At 37.4% G+C, this 23,461-nt stretch overlaps 2 protein-coding genes and 1 long non-coding RNA gene across 3 annotated transcripts in view; 1 reads left to right on the top strand and 2 right to left on the bottom strand.

Annotated features, from left to right (window-relative positions):
- Window positions 1-421: 421 nt before the first annotated feature.
- Window positions 422-22,132, bottom strand: LOC102807036 (pseudouridine-5'-phosphatase-like). The gene is made up of 4 exons (XM_085498495.1): window positions 22,021-22,132; window positions 15,578-15,796; window positions 3,348-3,586; window positions 422-2,278 (listed from the first exon to the last, which is right to left on the bottom strand). Exons 1-4 carry the CDS (start codon window positions 22,073-22,075, stop codon window positions 2,090-2,092), a joined length of 702 nt encoding a protein of 233 aa, XP_085354621.1. The 5' UTR covers window positions 22,076-22,132; the 3' UTR covers window positions 422-2,089.
- On the bottom strand, window positions 11,131-14,779 carry LOC146750326 (uncharacterized). Its single transcript, XR_014929162.1, has 2 exons — window positions 14,729-14,779; window positions 11,131-11,526 (listed from the first exon to the last, which is right to left on the bottom strand). It is a non-coding gene; the product is annotated as an uncharacterized LOC146750326 (long non-coding RNA).
- LOC100377984 (patatin-like phospholipase domain-containing protein 4) overlaps window positions 22,129-23,461 on the top strand; it is a 31,146-nt gene continuing 29,813 nt past the window's right edge. The window contains exon 1 of the mRNA XM_085498492.1: window positions 22,129-22,215. The gene's annotated coding sequence lies outside the window, so the exon portion shown is untranslated. The remainder of the gene's footprint in view (window positions 22,216-23,461) is intronic.

Raw genomic sequence — 23,461 nt, 5'->3', positions numbered from 1 at the left:
ATATATCTGTATATATACACTATTTGCCATCATATCTAGAATATATCTGTATATATACACTATTTGCCATCATATTTATAATATATCTGTATATATACACTATTTGCCATCATATCTAGAATATATCTGTATATATACTATTTTTGCCACATAGAGTTTTGAGGTTTAGCCAATGGATACATCCCAAACTTAGGCATTCTCACTCATGTACGAGCAGCACTTTTATACCGCCCAAGACTTCCAGTGTTTACCCATGTCACAAGCAGTATCATTAGCTTTATCACCCCCTAGAGCTGGTGAAAGTCTCTACTTGTTCTCTAATTCCATCGTTATTTCCAAGTCAACGAAACCAAATGACTGTTTGCTGGGTCAACAAGTAACAGGACATTTGAAGTCAATATTTCAATCAATTTAAACCTGATAAGATGATATATATATATATTATTTATGACAGCCATTTGATTGAGCACTGACTGATTGCATTTGTGCTTGGTGGTCTAATTTTGGAATAAAAATCTTAACAATCGATTGTTTATATTCACAGAATACTTCATTAACACTAAATTATTCAAATTTATACATACATACCACTGTAAAAATGTTAATAAAAGTTTTGAATGTTAACATCGTGTCTAAGTGTCATTTCTTTTGTGCAGCATAGGAAATACAATGTGACTTGAAAACATATCACTGACTTTAAATCGCGTCTCTTGTGGCCTTAGATACAATAGTGGTGTAATAATAACATTTAATATCTGGAATGTGCTAGTTTCGAAAACACTTGATTGCCACATATAAATTTGAAATGTTTTTAAATTCTATGTGTTAACAATTTCAACGATATACTGTAAAAAACTTTATTTTAGCTGGGATTATTTTTTGCTGAAAAGACTTTTTGAGTGTTTTGTATAGAATTTATTTTCACTGATTTTTGACGAGTTTAATGTAAAATATAGGAAAGATTTTATTTTCACTGAATCATTTCTTCATTGAAATAAAGTATTTTACAGTATCAATTCATGGGTCAAAACATTCATTCAAGAGTGATTTGAGATCAACCATCTGAATTCAAGCCTTATTTTAGTTTCAATGCTTCATATGAACTGTTCCAAACATGATGAAGAGGTTATTCACCGCCAACAAAAATAATACAGTGTTATATTACTATTACTATATTCTCACTTGTCTGCGGCAAAAAAACTTGTTGTCGGTGAATAACTAACGATTGTATGCTTAGAAATACAATGTTTCTATCTGGAAATATCAATGAAGTGTGTACATATTAGAGAATTTCAGTATTTCACTGAACAATGTCTTAAGTTCTATGATCAATAATAATGAAATTTATTCATCAACATACATTGTACAGTATCAAATATAGTATTAATCAAATAAAGCACAGAATGTTTACAATCAATGATGGGATTCTGTCAGTACAATGTTAACAAAATAAAGTGTTTGCATGTGACGTCAATAATCTTGACAGTGTTATTGTTGATGATGTATTTTTTCTTCATATAAGAGAAAATTTGAATGTCTTAACGAGTGCAAATACAGAAGTGAATTCTATTGTTTTTTAAATGAATAATATTATGAGGTAATTACCAATATACCACAAAATATGCACAAATACAGTATGGTGAGGTGATTGTATCGACCAATGTGTAGTGGTGATTGATGTGTTCCTGTACAGCCTGAATCCATACTTTGCAGTATTCTCATGGTAACCTTATTATTATACATCTTTCCTCTGCTTGTATTAATAATTTAATGAGAGATAACAGCCTGAAATGGCAATGAAGAGCATTTTGTGTTGTTTGAGTTTAGTGACAGTATTGTATTTCCATCACAGGATTTTTTAATAGCAATTCTGTGTCTGAAGTAAACAAAGGAGAGTGTTTGAATTTGATGTAAATGTGATGCACAATTTCCAAATAAGGAAGACATCTGAGTGTCGTTAACACTTTTGAACACGTCTGTATGCCATATTACAGATGGATAAATCTTCTTGCTTTCAGTGTTGTATATATATATTGCACTTTACTACAACTATCCTACTAGTCTATAAATGCCTTAATTCTACCGTATGTTATATATCATATGGAGGCAGACCCCATTCTTCAGGTACAAAGTCTTCCATTGTTTCTATCAATAGTTGATACCCTTCTGCCCAGAATGGAGAATTTTTTTCTAGATTTTTATCTGGCATAAATACAGTGTTCATTCCAGCTGCAAGAGCAGATTGGATTCCATTGGCTGCATCTTCAAATACAATTATCTATGGGAGTATACAATGGAAATTAGTTAGTTCAGGAATCTATGGGATTTCCACAGTTTAGACATCTGTGGAAGAATACTATAGAAATCAGTCACTTCATGTATGTATTATACAATATGGCATATAGTCATTTCAGAAATTTGTGGGAGAATACAATGGCAGTCTGTTAGTTCAAGATATCCCACTGCTTTGCATTAAAATTAGCTGCTAGTAAGTAAAAGAGGTATTTGATTTTACAAATGCATTTCTGGATGTGATTCACTAGAAGTGAAATTCTATACATGTCACGCACCAGAATTGAACCTCCCATAAAAGCACCTGTGAATTGCAAGAAATAAATTACAAAAATCAAGGTCGAAAAGATCAGCCAATAGGTGATTTTCCATTCAACTGCGAGATCTCGCGAGATGCATGAAAGAACATCTGCCGCAAAAATCGAACGATTTGATTTTGAACTCAAATTCCTTATTTCGTAGCTCACATCGACCGCCCGCGATCTTCGACAGAGGAATATTGCTTTTGAATACCCTCTATTGTATTTTTCTATCATCAAATGTGTACAGCACATTATTAAGCATGGAAATGTCCCCCAAAATATGTTTGCGCTTGTTGAATCCCACATGATGTTTGATGCCGCTACGATGCTATGACCTTTGTTTGTCCTGTTTTTAAGTTCGATTTCACGCACAACGCGTGATTCTCGCAGTGAACGGAAAATGGTCTATTATGAACACATTAGAAATGAGGGCACATTTCATTAAACTGAACACACAAAACAAATGATGCAATCAACGTAGTAATTCACAAAATAAACTATCTATTTGAAATAAAAAGAATTTGTATGCCAAACTGTTGTTAAAATAAATAAATTTTCATAAACATGTGCTCCCTGTGGAAATGAAACTAGTCCACTATCACAAGGCGGGTTTTTCATCAAAAAAGATCAAAATAAATTTTAAAAGAAAGACATAACAAGCATAAGTTGCTGTCAGGTGCAGGTTTACCATGTTTGATATCTGAGTCTGAACTATGTGATGAAATAGATTACTTCCATATCATTACTACTTACATTTTGTGGATTAGGTGAACCACCATCAAATCTATTTGCAGCCACAGTGTAAGCGTCAGGTGCAGGTTTACCATGTTTGATTTCAGGATCACTACCACAGCATACAATGTGATGAAAAAGTTTAAAAAACTCTTTGTGATTAGTTTGGGTTTTCAAATTAAACATATCCTGTGTGGAGCCTGTAGACACTGCAATTGGAATGTTACATCGGTGTAGATGTCTCACCAGCTTGTCAACTCCTGCAATATCAACAGATCAACATCAAAGTCCGGCAGTTGCTATGGATATAGTCATCACAACCAACAGAAGATGTTATATATTAAAAGTACAAGTAAGCCATGCCACATTCTACATATGTTTTCAATATATTTTGTCGTCAGTCACTTATAATTACACTGTTTATGGTTTTGAATACAAATTATATTTCAAAGGCGATTCATTTTCAACGATTATATTATAGGTTTCAAACCACAATTGCAATTTTTACCAATGTGTGGCACCCATGAAAGAAGTTATCCTTATTGTGACAACTCTTTATAAGTTTTACCAGAATAAGCTTCGCTAAATGAAAGGAAGACAAACTGGTTTTCAAATATGTACGGTAGATTGATACAGAGGAAGCAGCTGGGTCAATTTCTTTCAAATATTGCTAATACCAGTTTAGTTGAATCAGCTTAATTTTTGTGATTTTTAACATCTGTGATGATGCTGTTTATTTAATCAAATAATAAACAGCATCATCACAGATGTTAAAATCTCTTTTTATGGGGTACATGTTGACTCATTGTTTTTATGTGTAAAATAATCCTGCTTCTAAGTTTAGTGCAAGACCTACATGCCATTGCTGGCCCCTCACCAAGATAGTACCCAGATCTTCCCTAAATAATATGAATGTTTTGCAATCATAACAAGGGTTATTTTGAACTGTAGGAATTAATCAGCGATTCTGTCGGTGACGGAGAGATAGAATCTAGGTCAGGGGAAGCCCCATGACCCCAAGATTCTTTTACACCTTACGTCACAAACCCATGTGACCGAGGCCACATGGCAGCGCCATAGGCAGCCATACAATCACTCTGGTTCCTTTCTCTCCGCCTCAAGGACTTAGACCAACGCTACGGAAAGAGTGGGGTGGTTGGGGGGACCTGGAGTCTATGGTGGGTATGAACTATGTGAATAGGCGGGTTCGGAGAACCCTCATCTAAATTCACTACGTTCAATTACCCACCATAGACTCGGGTCAGTCAAAATGACTATTTTGAACTGTAGGCAGAGTCAGACGCCGATAGATGGTGGGATTTTCCGAGCAAACAGAAAAAATGATGAAAATCTTTTCCCAGTCCGGGATGAAAATAAACTCAACACCCTAGTTAAGACCCAAAAAAGGGTGGTGTCTTACCTTGCCTGTGCTGTCCCCAGAGCAAGAAGCCAAAATGCTGCTACGGTGACAGGGTTCGGTGTGCCTGAGAAAGCTAGACCCCAACCCAATTCTGGGGGGTAGTAAGCTTTCGAAGTACAAACCGAAACAGTTCTGCATGAGGGCATAGGCCGCAAAGCGGGACCTGGGAGTTTCAAGGGGAGTGCTGATGGTAGAGAAATCTGTCCGCATAAAATGCTGGACTGACTTATTGCCTATGCGCAGGGACCCTATCGGTCGTTCAGGCTGGGTCAGCAAACCAAGACTGACCCGCTACGACGGGACCCAACCTAGAGAGACCCTTTTCAATGGATTCAGTGTCTCTTAGGTGGTAGTTGATAAAGACGTTCTGCGTTCTCCAGAAGCCCGCCCTCCATGTGTGCTCGATGGGGGGGCGCCTGACGCTAGCACTAGCGAGCTAGCAATCGCACAGACCTCATGCGCTCGTACTTGGTGTTTCTGCAAGCTCTGTGTTGAGGAAGTTAAAGTATTATAGACCTCTAATACAGTCGCAGTAAACAACCTGGTTATGAAAGTTGGGGAGGCCAGCCTATCCTGCCTGCCTGGGCCATAACACAAAGATATGTGCCTGGCACCCTGTTCCAAATCCTTACGTTTTGAGTGGTGGGGGACAAGGCCGACCTGTAGCCAACAATCGCTGCGTAGGACAAACCCACTTCATCAAAAAGGTGGACGAAGGAGCCTGCTACCTGGCCAATAGAGGGATGGATTTGCTCCGCTAGTACTGACAACGATGGGGAATGCATCCCCCCCCTCCTTCTTGAAGGAGACCACGGCTGCGTTGCCTGTGCGGAGCAGGACTCTGTGGTCTTGAACTACGGGTAGAAAGCGTGGTATTGCTAAGTACACTGCTCTCAGTTCGAGCCGGTTGATATGGTAATCCCGAAACTAATGTGGGGGCCATATCCTTGGGCTTGTTGGTCCAATAGATGCGCTCCCCAACCCTGGGGACCCAAATTCGAATAATTCGAAGGAGATGGAAACTCACTGGGTGCATCGGTATGTGCAGGTAGGCCCTGCATAAGTATAGTAGGGCTAGCTAGTAGAAACGGTGGATGGAGAGGAGAGCCCTCAATGGTGTCTCCATGTGGAATCGATCAAGGAGCACGTACTGATTCAGTCTGCTTAGGTCCAGAACTGGATGCCCGCCACTTGTAGATTTGGTACTACGAACACATTTGGGTAGAAGCCTGGACTTAGTTCCGGCTGATGTACCCTGTGTATGGCGCCTTTTCCCAGCAAACTGCTACTTCCTGTCTGATTGAATCCCCTGGCAGTGCCCAACAGGGGAGACACTGACGGGGGAAATGGAGATTTCAGCGGTATCCCGTAACAGGATGTCACCACCTGGAAAGGTCCAGGGATCGGTCACCCGCTGTCTTCAAACCGGACTACCCCTGCGCAATCTGTGTACGACAGGGATATGTGGCCATGGGTTCGGCAGTTACGAGGGGGTGGTGGTGTGCTCCCTTCCCCATGAGGTGAGTTCCCCAAGGCCTGAACTAGTCACTAAGTTGTGACCTGGCCACTCGCCGAACACATGCCTGTCCCCCCCCTCCCCAGTTGCAGAGGTGAGCGTCAAACACGATTCCCCCACTGCCGGGTAGACGTTCGCCCAGGGAGGGTGAAGAGCCACCACCTGGCTCTTTCCTCCCTGGGGGCACGCCACTACTCTTCCCTCCCATGGAAGGGTATGAGCGCTTGCCTCCTGGCTGACTGGCTAGCGGACGACGCCCTAGGGTGTTATGTTTTCTGTGCTTGGGGTGCCCTCCGCTTGCCCTTGGCAGAGTCAACTGGTTAGCAGATTTGATCTGAACCCTCTGGTTCATTGCATTCTGAAGCTCCGAGACTGTACCCACCATTCCCTGAACAAAGAGGGTGGAGGATGTCCAGTCTGCGTCACTGAGGTGGAGACGTACCCCCACTCAGCTTGTCGGCGAAAACATGTGCGTCTAAGGCTGCGTCTCGTAGCACAGTAGTGGCCCCGGCCAAGAGAGCCAGGTGACACTAGGGGGTGTCGCACGTACATTGTAGATGTGCGGTGGCCCACCAGTAAAAATTACGCCTGGTCTAGGAGGCTGGTGCGTTCTGCCTCCAAAGTCTCCAGAATCTTGGGCACGCACAATAATGCGTTCAAGCAACTCTGCCCTCAGGGCTGGATGGGTCGTCTTCGATTGGCAAGAACGCCCATGGAACGCCCTTTGCCCGGTTTGCCAAATTCGTGGTACCGGGGTCTGGGGAAGGAGCCTTGGAATCTGGTTGGGGGCGTTTTGGTCTCATCCCACGCTATGGGGTCTGATCCTGAAACCACACCGACCGGGTAGCATTTGGTCCAGCGGGAAGTGTTGCCTAATGTTTTCCCCACCCGGGGGCCTTAAGCGCTACATCCTCCGCAGCTGACCAACGCCTCCAATCAGAACCATTTGCGTGCTCTACGCCCCACTCCGCACTCGGACGGACAGGAAGAGACGTGCCGACAGGGTTGCTTTGGATCCTGAAGCTTGTGATCCCATAAGCGTTGAAGCAACCTTAGGTGGTCGCCTTAGGATCAATTTTGAGGGTATCTACATCGTGTTTCTTCCTGCTTGCCCACCGAGGGGACACGGTCTGCCAGGGACGCAATTGCCCCGACAGTCCTTCGACCAAAGCCCTCAACTCGGAGGCAAACCCGGCGTCGTGCGAGGAAGGGTCTACAAAGGGACCTGCAATGGGCCCCATAGGAGGAAAGCCTCCAGGGGCACAGCCTCACTGCAGCCGGTAAAATCGGATAAACCACCGTGAGGATGCCCTCCGATCAGCGGGGGAGACTGAGAAAAATATCGGTACCTCCACCATCGGGCCTCCTACTCGACGTCCCGGTACATGAAGCACCAGTAGCCGAGTGTGAGGACTTTCCACTCATGCAAAATACGCAACTCACTTTAACCGATTTGTTTACTGGATGCGTGACCTTGCTATGACACAGTCAGTCTCAGCGATTTTGATGGTTCTGAAAGAAAATCTCAGACCTCAGAACTCCAGTGAAAAAACACACACCTTCATGCAAAAACCCCGAACCCCACACGCAGCTACGACAAAGTATCTCGGATGCGGGTTCTATGCTGGTAAATTCTGAATATAACCACAGCACAGTCGACTCGAAACACGAGGAGACCGAAAAGAAAACGGCAGCGAGCCCTGGTGCTGTCATTACATTTATATTTTACTAAATACATTGTAAATAAAAGACGACATGCATGAGGGAAAAACGAAATACAGTTGTAACCGGTGCCGCCGCAAAACCAGCAAGTGGTTACGTAGTGGCGCTGGGTTTTAATTTCTTTGTTCTGAAAAATACTACACACAAAGGGGAAAACGACACAAGGGTAAAAATAGTCATTTTGACTGACCGGAGTCTATGGTGGGTAATTGAATGTAGTGAATTGGTTGAATTATTGAGCTGATTTTGAATCATCATAATATATAATTTCAAATAGAATAAAAACCTTATAGCTGTTTGAATGGGGAATTGATTCAGCAAGTTTTTACCATAATAATCTCTAATCAGAAATCAATCCATACATGAATGTTCTGAAAAAGTTGCACACATATCAAATGACATCACAGACATGAAGCTGCACAAAATCTTTCCTATGTGAGCAGATCCTTATGGAGACATGGAGCATAAATCATGTACAGATGGCAGTCTACTTTAGAGTTGAGAGCTTTCCTGCAGCGCTAACAGTTGTGAGTATAGAAGTTAGTACATCTAAAAATAATGTACACATGAAAATCAATAGGTCTTGCTTTTCTACAGAATTTACATGAAATCTACAAAAGTGTATCTGAGGAATGAGTAGAAAACTTAAAAAAAAAAAGAAATTGCAACCAGTCAGCCATTTCACTACAGTGACATGAACAATAACCAACAAGACATGATATGTCATGTCATAGCCCCCGCTCAGAAAAAAATTTAAAAACTTGTAATGAACTGGGTTTGTGTCAGAGTGAATTAATTCATTATGAGCTGTATTAAAATTCCGTTATTAATTGTTCAGAATTGATGTGTTACAATTTTAGGGGGGTGGGGTAAAAATTTATTCATTTGGCTTTTCTGAGACAATTTATAACTTGTTAAACATTTATTACCTGTCCCTGTACCAACTTTGAACAAAACTGGATGACACATATCTGAACAAAAGCTGGTAACAGCTAGAATCAAAGAAAGCTTAGAAAGAACTCCCGTGCGCTGAGAGTTTTGGAGACACATTAAAAATTAATTCAAAATTACTTATACTTGAGATATTGATGGAATAGCTGAAAACTAATTATGCAAATAAGGTAACTAATATGAACAGATTTAAGTGTAAAACTAATAAGGTCTGCACAATGTACCAAGTTTCATTGAAATGTGATTAGAACCAAAAAAATATTAGTTATTATGCTAATTAGAGAATTAATATGAACAGATTTTAACCCAAAATTAATCAGGCTGTCTATTGTCCTAGAGCATTTATGGACCAAGTTTTATTCAAATGTGATGATCAATACTTGAGATATCAGTATTAATTAATTATGTTAATTAGGAGATTAAGAAGCATAAATATTTACCAAAAACTAATATGGTGCATAGTCTTAGGTTCATTGAAATGTGATGGGTACTCTTTAAAAGTTTCATTGAAATCCAATGAGTGGTTTTTAGACATCAGTGCAACAGCCATAGAACAGCAAAAAATTAACTAATTATGCAAATTAGGTAATTAATAGGCACAATTATTTATCCCAAAATTAATCAGGTCTCTGCACAGTCCTAGAATATCTATGTCGCAAGTCTCATTGAAATGTGATGATTAGTACTTGAGATATCAGGTGAAAAGCTGAAAATTAACTAATTATGCTAATAATAAGATGATTAATATGCACAAATATTTACCCAAAAACTAAATAGGTCTCTGCACAGTCCTCAAGTAACTATGTGCCAAGTTTCATTGAAACATGATCATTACTACTCGAAATATCAAAAGCTGAAAATTAATTAATTATGCAAATTAGGTAATTAATATGTACTGATATTACCCTAAAAACTATCAGGTCTGTGCAGTGTCATATGACACCTATGTACCAAGTTTTATTGAAATGTTATGATTAGCACTTGAGATATCAGTGGAAAAGCCGAAAATTGATTAATCATTATGTAAATTAGGTAATTAATAATATTAACAGATTTTTACCCAAAACTAATCAAATCTGCGCATTAGTTCAGAGCATCCATGTGCCAAGTTTCATTGAAATCCAATGAGTGGTTCTTCAAAAATCAGTGAACAGTCATAGAACAGCTTAAAATCAGTTAATTATCATGCAAATTAGGTAATTAATATTCATAGATTTTTACCCAAAACTAATCAAATCTGCACACTAGTTCAGAGCATCCATGTGCCACATTTCATCAAAATCCAATGAGTGGTTCTTTAGATATCAGTGGAGCAGTCTTGGAACAGCTAAAAATCAGCTAAGTATCATGCAAATTAGGTAATTAATATTCATAGATTTTTACCCAAAACTAATCAAATCTGCACACTAGTTCAGAGCATCCATGTGCCACATTTCATCAAAATCCAATGAGTGGTTCTTTAGATATCAGTGGAGCAGTCTTGGAACAGCTAAAAATCAGCTAAGTATCATGCAAATTAGGTAATTAATATTTATAGATTTTTACCAAAACCTAATCAACTCTGCGCATTATCCCAGAGCATCTATGTACCAAGTTTCACGAAAATTTGATTAGTGGTTCTTGAGATAACGATGGAACAAAAAAAGTGACATACATACATACATACATACATACATACAGACATACATACAGACAGGGTAACTGCTTCGCACACAGGAGTCAAAAAGCTTGTTTTTTTTAGATTTTTGAGGGGAAAAATGGCCTCCAAGTCGTAAAAAATTATCCAATCAAACAGGTCATGAATGACACTGCCTTCACTTGTTGTCATTTGAAAGTTGCAACATATAATTTGTCCAGTTTTTGGCATGGATATAAATTGGAAAACATGATTTCTATGGCATTTTCAAGTTTATAGCACTCTCCATCCTGGTCTCAGCAAGAACACCAGAGAGCAACAAACAAGTACAACAGGTAAAATGACATGCAAGTATGCAAATCAGATCTGCAAATATGTTGAAGAGTCAGTGTTGTGTCTGTTTGGATAAACTTCCTTGTACAACTGTATTCCTAATACAAGAACACTGTCAATCACAGAACTGTTCCAGCGAAAAACTGATATTTTAGACAGTAACAGGGCAAAGAGACTGTCATACAAGTACTAGCACCAGATGAGGAACTGAGAAACTGCAATGATCCTTGGTGTACATTACATGTGTCAACAACTTTACTTCCCATGTACTTCATGTACAGATCTACAGATGTAGTTTATGGCCCTGAATTAGTTTCAATATCTCTAAATAAGGACAAGAGTACTTCTCATATGACAATGATACAAATAAAGTGCAAGAATCCTGAAAAATATTATCAAGTTATTATTATCATACATTAATATTAACAAATCGTGTGAAATTGAACTTTTATGTACAGAGAAACACATATTTATGCTTTGATTGACAGCACTTCTCAAAGAAAAAAAAAAGACGACCTGCAAAACTTTATACAATTGTCAGACATGCAGCGAATAGTATGCTTTTGTAATATATGCAGTTTCAGTGGCTTTGCTTTCCGAGAAAAAAATTCTGGCTCTGCACCTGAAAAAAAACAAAAAAACATTTAATCAAAAGTAAGCAGAGGTTGTAGCATATATGCTCCCATTAGCTGTTAAATTTCATTAAAAAAGATATTTGTGTACTGTCTTTTCAGTATGAAAACATATTACTTAATATATTTATACCAGCCAGAAAGAAATTGCAGTTTACACTGAGCAATTAGGAATATACATGGACAACAATTGATGCATGTCTAGCAATATACTGTTTGAAAGGCTGCAAGATGTAATGAAATAGCAAACCAATCACTACTCGAGACGGACTGGCTGGGAAACTGCACAATACATACAAAAATGTATGCAGATGATATATGAGCAGCTCCACCAAATATAAAAATATTCTTTCCATAGTTATGACTCTAATGTGAATGTGATTTTCCACTCCTTAGCAATAGTAGTTAGAGTATTGTATTGTACTGTATCGTACAAGTTTATTGTGATTCTATATCTGTTTGTAATATTATTTAGCTTTATTAAGCATTCTGTTTAGTTGGTTAACTTTACTGTATCTTAATGTAGTTTATTTTATTTTTATACGACCATAGAACAACTCACTGTAGTTTGTTTTAATGTTGAATAAAAATTAAAACCAGTCACTGTATAGTGGTGACGTATTGCGCGAAATTGTTGCAAGGACAATACTTTTCTCGATTTGCGTGCCGTTGTGCGTCGATAAAAAATGCACGGAATGGTCGGCAGTGTCAATCAAGTTCGTCTAGTGTGACATTCGTGGCTGGCGACAAGATGCCGTATAATCGTTTAAATAGGCGTCAAGGAGGAGTGAAAAGCCCTAATTTGGTTCTACAATAGACGTCATGGAATGTTGGAAAATTACAGTCAATCAAAAAAACTGTTCACATGACAACAAAAAATAGTCACTATATTTATTAGGGTTTCGAGCCCATTTGGTCGAAACCCTATTGTAATTGTTCCGTTTATTATTATTATGATTCCGCCTAAATTTTTGGTCATGTTTTATGTCAACGCTGTTGGACCGATCAGCTCCATACTTGCCACAATGGTAAAGCTGGTTGAGATCTGGTGCATATCCTAAGTTCAGACACATAGGTCACATGACCAGGCCACCATCTTGGATTAAAGGCGAAATTTTCAATGCCGATTTGCGCACCTTTCTGAGGCTCTGAGTGCTCCAATTTTTTTTAATGATAGCAGCAGTAGGACAAGAGCTACAAATTTCATCAAAAAAAAAACTTTAGCGGTCACGTGACTTTTTTTTGAGAATTTTTTTTAATTTTGTTTTGCATCTCATTTGTATAATTTTCGACTAATCAACTAACCCTGCATAACTATGAAAGACCATAAGACATAGTATTTAATTCCAAAATATGAAGTCCAGGCGATAAGCCGTTTTTTAGAAGAAGATTTTAGAATGTTTTTTCATATTTATCTGTTCTTTTATATGGTCACGTGACCTCATTTTATAGACATAATTGCAATATCTCAAGCACTGTTACAGATAGGGACATGCAACCAGTGCAATATTGAAGTGATGGTACAAGAAATTTTACTAACAAACAAGATGACCATATATGGTCATGTGACCTCATTAAATATGCATAAATGTAATATATCAAGCACTGTTACAGATAGGGACATGCAACCTGTGCAATATCGAAGCTATGAGACAAGAGATGTGACTGACTAATGTAATGACCATATATGGTCATGTGACCTCATTAAATATACATTAATGTAATAACTCAAGCACTGTTACAGATAGGAGCATGCAACCAGTGCAATATTGAAGATATTGCACAAGAGAGGTGACTAACACATCCGATGACCATATATGATCATGTGACATCATTAAATATACATTAATGTAATAACTCAAGCACTGTTACAGATAGGAGCATGCAACCAGTGCAATATTGAAGATATTGCACAAGAGAGGTGACTAACATATCCGATGACCATATATGGTCATGTGACATCATTAAATATGCATAATTGTAATACCTTAAGCACTGTTACAGACAGGAACATGTGACATGTTTAGTATGAAGGCCATGCAATTCCTTTAGTATATTCTTGTCGATGATGCTGATTTTGGGATGCTGCTGATAAGTCGTGCGGGCTCGAAACCCGACATTGCTGCAACGCAGCTATATTTATGCATTATTTTTTTGTTGGTAGCAAATCATCATGGTACGGTAGCTTACTTGTTTTCCAAGTGTTGTAATTGTTGATTAGTACTCAGTAGTGATTATATTAACATACAAAAAATAAATTCGTTGAATTGTTATGAAATGCAAGTAAAATTCAACTTAGTTTTATCGTAAGCAAATGTTTTCGGTTACATGTTAATGCTCGATGAGACGATATCCGCCATGTTATCCATGCCCACGAAGCGTGTTTATTGATCAGATAGGTCAAGAAGCTAATCAACCAATCAAAATGCTGGATTGTGCCCATGTGCTCAAATTACCATAATTTAAATATGACAGTTCAGCGACCCCATGGTGAAAGCAACACGGAAGACCAGATTTACCGATGTTTTAGTGCGATCTTTTGGCTTTGTTTCTCATGGGGAAAAAGACATGATTTTTTTTTTAATCGGCCCGATTAAGAAAAATAAATAAACGTACCGTCCCAAATAAAAATGTACCAGGTGGAATTTTTCTGTGGAAAAAATAAACATACCGGTACGTTTATATTGGGACATTTAGCGTTGTGGGCAAGCTCTTCTGAGTAGCAACATATTTTTAACTTCGCCTATTGCGTGATCAGTGGATTACGTAAATAAACCAACACTTTCAATGAGTACATGCCGACCCAACTAAACTTGTTTATGGCTGTTTATGAACAGCGAGGACGCATCTCATAGAACAATAGCTGTGGAAATCATAAACAAATGTAAATGTTGTGGAAATCAAGCATGGGGATAATGATTTTGAGCGAGGCAGAGTCTGGCAAGCGTCTCAGAGCAGCATTGCGCCGACACCACCACGACGTTTGAAACCCGGTGAGAGCACTGCAAACCTCTCAAATCTTGAGGTAAACTTTCAATTTACACAATACATAATCAGTTCCTACAATAATAAAAAGGCAGTTTTTCTGGCGAAACTCTCGCCAGGTTAGCAATAGTTTCTCACGATCACCAAACCCGAGACACAAACGATAATACAAAGTGTATAAATACCATAACAAGCACAGTTTCTTACCTTTGAAATTGACGAGACACAATTTTGTCCATACAAGGGTTGCGCAAATAAAGATACAATTCCGGGATACAATATCCTCACAAAACTGACTCTGATTTCCACCGAGACGAGAACTGTGTAAGCGTCATCAAAACTCGGATTAAACTCGGGTAATTTCGGGAAAAGTCGGATTTTCCAGCAGTTTTGAAGGAAAAATGTTAAAAATCAAGGAAAAACACAGTGAAACTTTGAAGAATCGAAAAAATAACTTGATGTGCATAATAGCACCATCAATTTCTGTCTCTGTACCAACTCTGAACTGAATTTGATCACACATGTGTGAGAAAAAGCTGGTAACATGAAAATGTGCACACACTTGCACAGACAAGACCCAAATTAATACCCTAATTATTATATGAGAAAAATAAACTAGCATAGACTATTTTTTATTGAAAATGCTGGGAAAAAGGTGGTTGTGACTGGACAAATAGTGGTCAAAACATGTACATTTTAAGAAAGCATATTTGACCTTTGACCCAATTTGCATTTGTTTTATTTTTGTTATTTATTTATTTATCATGTGACCCTAAAAAAAAATCTCAGGCCAAATAATGTACTGTAAAATCTGTATTAGTAGCTGCGACTTATATTAAAATGGTACAATGCAACAGATGGGATCCGGTTTCTACATGTATTAGAGCCTATAAACATATGAGAAATCATGAATTTTGGGTTCCCAATTGTTCAAAAAGAATGAGTGCGACTTCTATTAGAGATGTGGCTTCTAATACAAATTTTACGATAATAAGGTTTTGGCCATTATTGGTGAAGTGAAGAAGAGGAATGATTTAATTCTTTTAAAATACAAACCTGGCAATAGACTAGAATTTGGAAAGATAACTTTCTGTTTTATTTCAGCCTCGTCCAATAGTTGTTGTGGTGTTATAGGAAGGTTAAGTTCATCCACCATTATTTGTGCACTTTCTATAGCTTTTCTACCCATCAATTTAGGTTTTATTGTCCAATCAAACACTTTGCCATATCTTCCTATCACTTCTTTGAATACTATTGTATATAGGCTTTCTGTATCTGTAAATACAATTATATTTGATATTAAATCCAGCGCATAGAAAATCCAGTACATCAAATTCTAACCTACATGTATATAGCAAGTTTCATTGAAATCATGGTTCATGGAAGATAAAAACACACTACTTAGTTGGAATATTAGCTAATTACTATGCTTATTTCCAATAAAAACTAATCAGATCTGCCTAATATCACAGGGCATTTATGCAAATTTCAAAATGTGATGATTTTTTTTGTATAATCTGTTGAAAAGTCATGCACATACACACAGACAGGGTAACCATAAGGACTACCATTGTGTGCTCCATACAGAGGAGTGAAAAATTTAATTTGTTCTTGTCATTATGAACACTACTCTCAAGTTTCAAATAAACGTACCGGTACATTTATTTTTTTCCCTGAAAGATTTTACCAGGTACGTTTTTATTTGGGACAGTTTGTTTATTTATTTTTCTAAATCGGCCGAGTTAAGGGTAAATCAAGTGCGCAGACTCATTTTAAGCCAATCAGGCATGTCATGACAGCGAGTATTTTCTTGATTTATCCAGAACTCTGTGCAAATCCCCCTTGATTCTGGCTGTTTTTATTGTATAGTATTAATTGATTTTCCCCAAGTGACTGTGTGTATAACCAAATTAAGGCTTTTCACTCCTTGATGCCTATTTAAAAGACTATACGGCCGGGGTATCTTGCTTTTCGCCAGCCATGAAGGTCACACTAGAGAAACTTGATTGATGCAGCCAACCAGCCTGTGCATTTTTATTGACGCACGATGACACACAAATCGAAAAAAGTATTGTCCTTGCAACTGATTAAATTTCACGGAATACATCACCATTGTAATGATTGGCTGAACAGTTTCTCAGCCAGGCTGACTCGGGTAGTGCTTGGCTTGCTATTTGATTAGATCTTGCAGCCTGGCTAACAGATATTTGAAGTATATTGCTAGAAATGCATCATTTGTTATATTCACCATTTATATTCCTATTCCTAATTCTTAAGACAGTGACAAGTTTGCATACACCAAGAGCACATTTTAGAAGCAAGGAACAATTTACCAGTCATTTTGGAAATTTTCCAGGTGGTATGTTGATTCCAGTAGATATGCTTATTTGGAACTTGAGAGTACTTGGACGTATTTAAAATTAATAAATCGTAATTGTACGCCTATGATGATTAATTGACTCCCTCTGATTGTGATTGTTCTGATTAGTCAAATTAATAATTGTTTATAAACTGTAAATTTTTGAAAACGGCTTTTCTGAAACCAATGAGCATACAATGAAAGGCATGGATGTTATATTTATAAATCAAAATAACTGGTAGAATTCAAATCGACTAATCCAGAAACAATATGGTGACATCGTCATGAGTTCTAATCAATAATAATAAGTTAGTTCAACATCATCCAATTAGCAATAAGTGTGCGGTCACAGGTGTTAAGGCATTTGAAAGCATGTGTGCATATTATGGGTGTAGACCATGTTCAGCTCTTAAGCTATTATTACAGTAAATATTTGAATTTCATTTTGACAAACTGTTATAAATAACTTTAATGTAAAATTTTTGCTGAAAAGACATTTTGACTATTTTGTATGATTTAAGTTTATTTTCAATGATTTGAATGTAAAATATAGAAAAAGTTTTTTTTTTAATAGATTTTTTTTTCACTGATATAACCCTCAGTGAAAATAAATTCTAAATAAAAATAAAGTACTTTATAGTATAAACTACTGTGGAATACTTTATTTTCGCTGGAATTAATTTTCGCTGAAGAGGCTTTTTGGGCATTTTGTATGGAATTTATTTTAACTGATTTTTGATAAGTTTAATGTGAAATATAGGAAAAAAAGTATATTCACTGGATTTTATTTTCACGGAATCATCCTTTCAGCGAAAATAGCGAAATTAAATTCCAAGCGAAAATAAAGTATTCTACAGTAAGTAAAACTTTCTGACTTTGACTATAACCAAGTGGTTTCAACAGATAATGAAAGCATGCGTATTCTTTGTATTTGAATGAAGCCTTCATGTAACCCGATGTAAGACTGTTTGATTAATTAAAAAGTATTGTAGTGTGTGGTCTTTGTTTGCACAATATTGTCCGTCACTTGGACTAACTATTTATTATCTTGTGAAGGGAAATTGCCTTCGCAACAACACCTGATTTGATAATGATATAATGTAATGAATTTATTGCCTCCTTATAGTTTCCATTGATCGACAGCAATAAAATGTTAGTACATATAAAACTAAAGTAAAATGTCAGTTATTATTATTTCTGATTTCAAACATTTTGTACAAGTATTCACCAACTTGTCTTATCATTATGTCTTCTATTGAACTCATAATATATTTAAATATCTGGACCTCACTTTTGGACTGCTTATTATGAAATGAGTCATTATGGTTTTATGTTTTAGATTACATAAGTGGAAATATATGTAGTTCAAAAGTGTACATTTTTCTGTTATTATTTGTTACACTCAACTTCCAGAACACTACATACCTTTGTGTCAGATATTAGTATATGTATATGTATGTTTTTTATTTTACTGAGTGGTAATTTTTAAGGTGTAACAGACAAGAACAAATTTGCAGTATTTTCAGAGACCATGTTTTTTACTGATGTGAACCAATGTAAATTTTGTTGTTTTTGTTCTTCAAAGGCTTGTTTTGTAATATTACTGTTTGGTAAGTCACTAATACAATACCAGTATTTATCTATTACTTTTAATATATTATGATACATCTGTCAACATAACATCATAAGTTAAAGTGTGCTGTAATTTTGCAGTATTGCACTGGGCATCCTACAATATTAGGAAATGGGAATTCCAAATACGATTACACGCGTAAGTGTTCTCTAATAATAAAAACAAACATGGCAGCCCCCAGGGTTTGACCGGACCCTATACAAAGAAGTTCGCTCAATCAGTTCTAAACTTTTTGTATTTCGGCATTCCCACGAAGTATCCTTGGAATGAAATAATGTATAATAATAAGTATGTACTCAGTACGCGTTGCATTGACCTCTACGTGTCAGTCGATACTCCTGCTATACTGTCTTCGTGCACACTTTTCGATATCCTCGTAATAACCTCATATTATTTCATGTTCTAAAGTTGTTGATCCATATAACAAAATTGTTTAATACATATCTGAAAAAGATGCATAAATGTTGGCAATCTGTCCATCCGCTCCGCTAGGATTGGTCTATAAAATCACTGTCACGAGATCACTGGGTCAAATATTAACCCAATATACCAAATAGTATGCAATACGTTTACTACCTCGTGTGCGGGTTCTTAACCAATATAAAATTACACAATTTGTGTAACACAAGTATAATTTAGACTGATGGGCTCCAGTAGAGTTCAATATAACTATATGCACATATAAGCAGCAATAATGCACACCGGCCAGTCTTACACATACGACACTACACATGAATTACGTGAAACCCTAGTTTATTAGGTACACAAAACATGTACTTGCTACAGTTCTCTCCGTCGGTATCGCCCGCCATTGCAGAGGTACAGCACAACACGCGGCCCTCACCACGCACCAACGCAACTATGTTGTTGGCAAGAGGTGGGAGTTACGATATTTCGCACTGTAGACACCACGGCAAAGTCGGTAACTACCCTACGACAAGGGGAGGAACGGCGTACCCTACTAGTCACGTGTATCAGTGCCATGCACTCTTAAATTGTTACATAAATAAACTGGCCGGGAAAATAACAATTCTAGTAATTAACAAGGTAATATAATAACTTAAAGCCCAAGACTAACTAGTGTGTGTGTAGGAATGTTCGGTACCTGACGTTTCCCGACGTGCGTCGAACAGTGTCAGTCGGCAGCGTCGCCCGGTGAATTATAAGAAGCCAGCGACGGTAATTAGCGACTTGAACTTTCCCTTCTCGTCCACAGCGCCAAGGCTTCCTTCCCAGTTAGACTTCAGACTGATGTTCAACGCCGGGTTCGACTATGGTAGTATGTGGTGGTGGTACTGCTCGCCGCTTCCAGGGTCATACAAAGCGTAGATGTTGGTCAAGATCTCCAGCAGCAACAACCGAGCACCACGCTGTCTCAGTCTTTAAATACCCTGCCATCACATGGCTAATTGTGTCAATCGCTAATTGGTCTGCGACACCTGTTCATTCATCACACGGATACTTGTCCAGCAGTGTCCAAGTGCGACCTCAAGGTCACGTAATAGGTACTTTCTGTACGTGTAGTGACAATGCGGCTACCTACTGGGCTACAAAACCTACCTCTGGGCTGTTATCAATTTATACTATAACAATAAATTAATACAAAATTACATAATAACAAGCGTGTCCTTTTAATAATACAGTTTCTGATATGATCCAAACACCTTGTGACAATCACTTTTGTATGTGATTTCCAGTGTTTTCACATATTATTTCTTCTGTGATTTTTTTGGCTTGGTCGATTTCGCTCAAACTTGGCAGGCAGGTCACACCATCCCCCTAGTTATTAGGTAAAATCTGAAAAAAAACTGAATTTGGATAGCTTCGCGCCAAATGTATCTCCTTCTACAAATTAGGATAAAACACCTCTGACAAAGAGCTTGAGTGTGAGCACAAAGTTACTATTTGAATTTTTGATATCTTTTTTTTATTACCAAGATATTTGACCCCACCAGGAATGGCTTTTTAATTCTTCTGTGATTTTTTGGCTAAGCCGATTTGGTTCAAACCTTGGCAGGCAAGTCAAACCTTCACTAGTTAGGTTGTAAAATCTGAAAAACAAATTCTGGCCCACAGTTTCCAGGGCAGCAGCAAAAAAACTGATTTTTTGAATACCTTCGCACCAAATGCATCTTACCCTACATTTCTACAATTAAAAAGCATGGACGTGGCTCATTCTACTCAGCAAATTTACTGTTTATTTTTATGTCTATTTTCATTACCGAGAAATTTTATCTCAAAGTTGGGGTAACTTTTCACCAGCAACGGCTTTTAACTCCTATGTGATTTGTTTTGGCTTGGCTAATTTTGTTCATACTTGACAGGCGGGTCGTACCGCCACTAATTGGAAAAAAAATCGTGGCCTACTGCTGCCATGGCAATAGCCAAAAACTGATTTTTGAATACTTTTGCCTGAAATTTATTACCTCCTACCAGTCTTGTAATAGCAGTGTTCAAATGAGCATGCTTTTTATTTTGGCCATGATGCGCACTGGTAAGAGATCACCGACGCCGACATTGTTACACTGTATCAACGTAATCCCAACGCAACTTTGAATGAACTGTAAATGCTGACTTAAATCTAGAAAATACTATCGCAAAATAGTTGGAAATGATAAATTTAACAGCAGAATATGTCCTAGCAATAAAATAAAGTGACTTCTAAAGACCAAATGTTTTTTTTTTGAACTTCGTATACAGGACCCGGTTTTAATTATAAACCAACATTAGTTTCATGTTTATGTCCTACTATGGTAACAACATAACACATGTTGCTTGTTTTTTGAGTGGAGCGGATCACCAACCAGCCTACCGGCTTTTTCTACAGTCAGTTTCTCTTGGCATTGCTTTTAATGTGCATACATTGCTCTAGTAGCTTTGTTTGGTAGAGGGACTGTGGCTAAACATTGTCTTGTTTCTTGGAACTTTATTATACCTAAACAAGTTATACCTGAACAAATATATGAATTGACACAACTTCTGTTTTGTTCTTGGAATTAAAAAAAATCCATTTTTGAAAATCATAACTTTGGTTTTATTGAGATTTACCTGGAGTTTCCATTTATTTATTCAGATAATTTATTTAATGCATTTTGCAAACCTAATTGTGTTGTTGAAATCAATACTAGGTCATCTGCATCTAATAGAGTTATTTAATGTTACCTGGTTTATTGAATCTTTTAATGTGTCATATTCAAGTCATTAACATAAAGATTAAAAATGATTGGACTTATAGTACATCCCTGTCTCACACCCTTATTTGTATTATATTGGAGATATTTTTTTGCCAAAGCGAATACATGTTTCAGTATTGTTATACATGTTTTTAACTAAATGATAAAGTTTCCCATTACCGGTAATCCCGTTATTTAATAATTTCATAAAATAAGCCATCCCTCCAAATAGTATGAAACATGGAGTCTTTTGAATGTTTTTTCTTTCAGTAAACCCTGGAGAGCAACCCCCTCCCCAACACACATTACTAAACATTACCGTATCGTGACTTACCAATAAGGACACCGTCCATATCAAATATAACGTGCGTGATTTCCCCGCGTTTCATTTTGATAAACGTGTCACCGAGGTCGACCCCAAGTGACCCGGAAGTACTAAAGTCGTCCGGTCGGATGTCATTGCAATGACAACAAGAAGCCCTGGTTCGACGCTGCAGATTCAAAACAGCTAATGATTACTTCTCTGAAGGTAAGAATCAAAAGAATTATTGGAGATGCAAAATACGTATGCGTGTTCTTATTTAACTCTCGTAGTAACGCTAGGATTACAGCAAATAACGGTTGCCAAACCAAAATATACACACGACACCATTGCTGCGGGTCATTCCAGTTTTTATCCACACCCCCCCTACGGATGGATATTAAGGTTATGACACCCTATGGATTCAAATCCACCATTCAGGTGTCGGATTTTTGTTAACTAACACACCCCCTGGAAACTACTGATTTGACGTGTACGGATGGGTATGTGAAAAAATTATACCCCTCGGATACACACAAAAACAGAACCCCTTGGGAAAAAAGCAGTGTGACTTGCAAGTGGCCTACTTGGGTCTTCTAATTATAAAAAAGAAATTGGTGAATTGGGATGGTATGTTGCGAAGAGCAGTGCAGTTGGAAGGAGTCAATGATTTTTTTGGAGAGGAGGGGTCTGCACAACTAGAGTGATGTCATAATATTATAAGGTCACCTTGAGGGATGTGTGTGTCCCACATTGTTTTGTGCACCTGATTTGCAAATCGGTCCGAAAATTAGTTGAATGACTTTTGTCATTGGTGTTGATTTTTTTTTATTGTGATATGTCTCTAGTAATTGCAATGTAGAAGTACGTTCAACTGAATGGTCAGGTAATTTGCAGACTGATTCACAAATCATATGTATGAGGCAATATGGCGCTCAGTGTAAATGCAAAAATATACATCTAGAGTGCATATATACATGTAGTGTTATATAATAACATTTTTTTAATGCTCACAATTTGCTTTATACATAAAAGCAAGCAAGGTCTAATGACTATTGGTAAAACTTTATTACACAGGTTTACTGCTTTGGATTTAATGTCACAAAAACATTAATTTAAAGTTGTATATATTATGTTTTATATTTAGTTGAAAGCCCTTTGTAAATAGGTTAATTTGACCCCCTTAACTAAATCCAAAAACAAAATCCAGGACAACATCTATGGGTTTTGCCTGAAAAATGGCCAAGTTATTTAAGTTAGGAAAACAACTTAAATCCCATGATGCAACAGTGAGTAACTTACCAACATTGGCCTGTGGAGTCTGGCTGCACATTAAAAGCGTAAACTAATGAAAAGAAATGTTATAACACAGCGAAATTCAGCGAAAAAGTATTGTGATAACAGTAGAACCTGCCAGCAGTACAAAAGTTCATAGTTTATTTACAATGTTGAATTGAGACTCCCTAAGTTGTTG

The sequence above is a fragment of the Saccoglossus kowalevskii genome, chromosome 1 (genome assembly GCF_978046115.1).
Source record: "Saccoglossus kowalevskii chromosome 1, keSacKowa6.1, whole genome shotgun sequence".
Lineage (NCBI taxonomy): Eukaryota > Metazoa > Hemichordata > Enteropneusta > Harrimaniidae > Saccoglossus > Saccoglossus kowalevskii.
The sequence above is the reverse complement of the archived record's forward strand: the minus strand, read 5'-3'. Positions and strand labels throughout refer to the sequence as shown.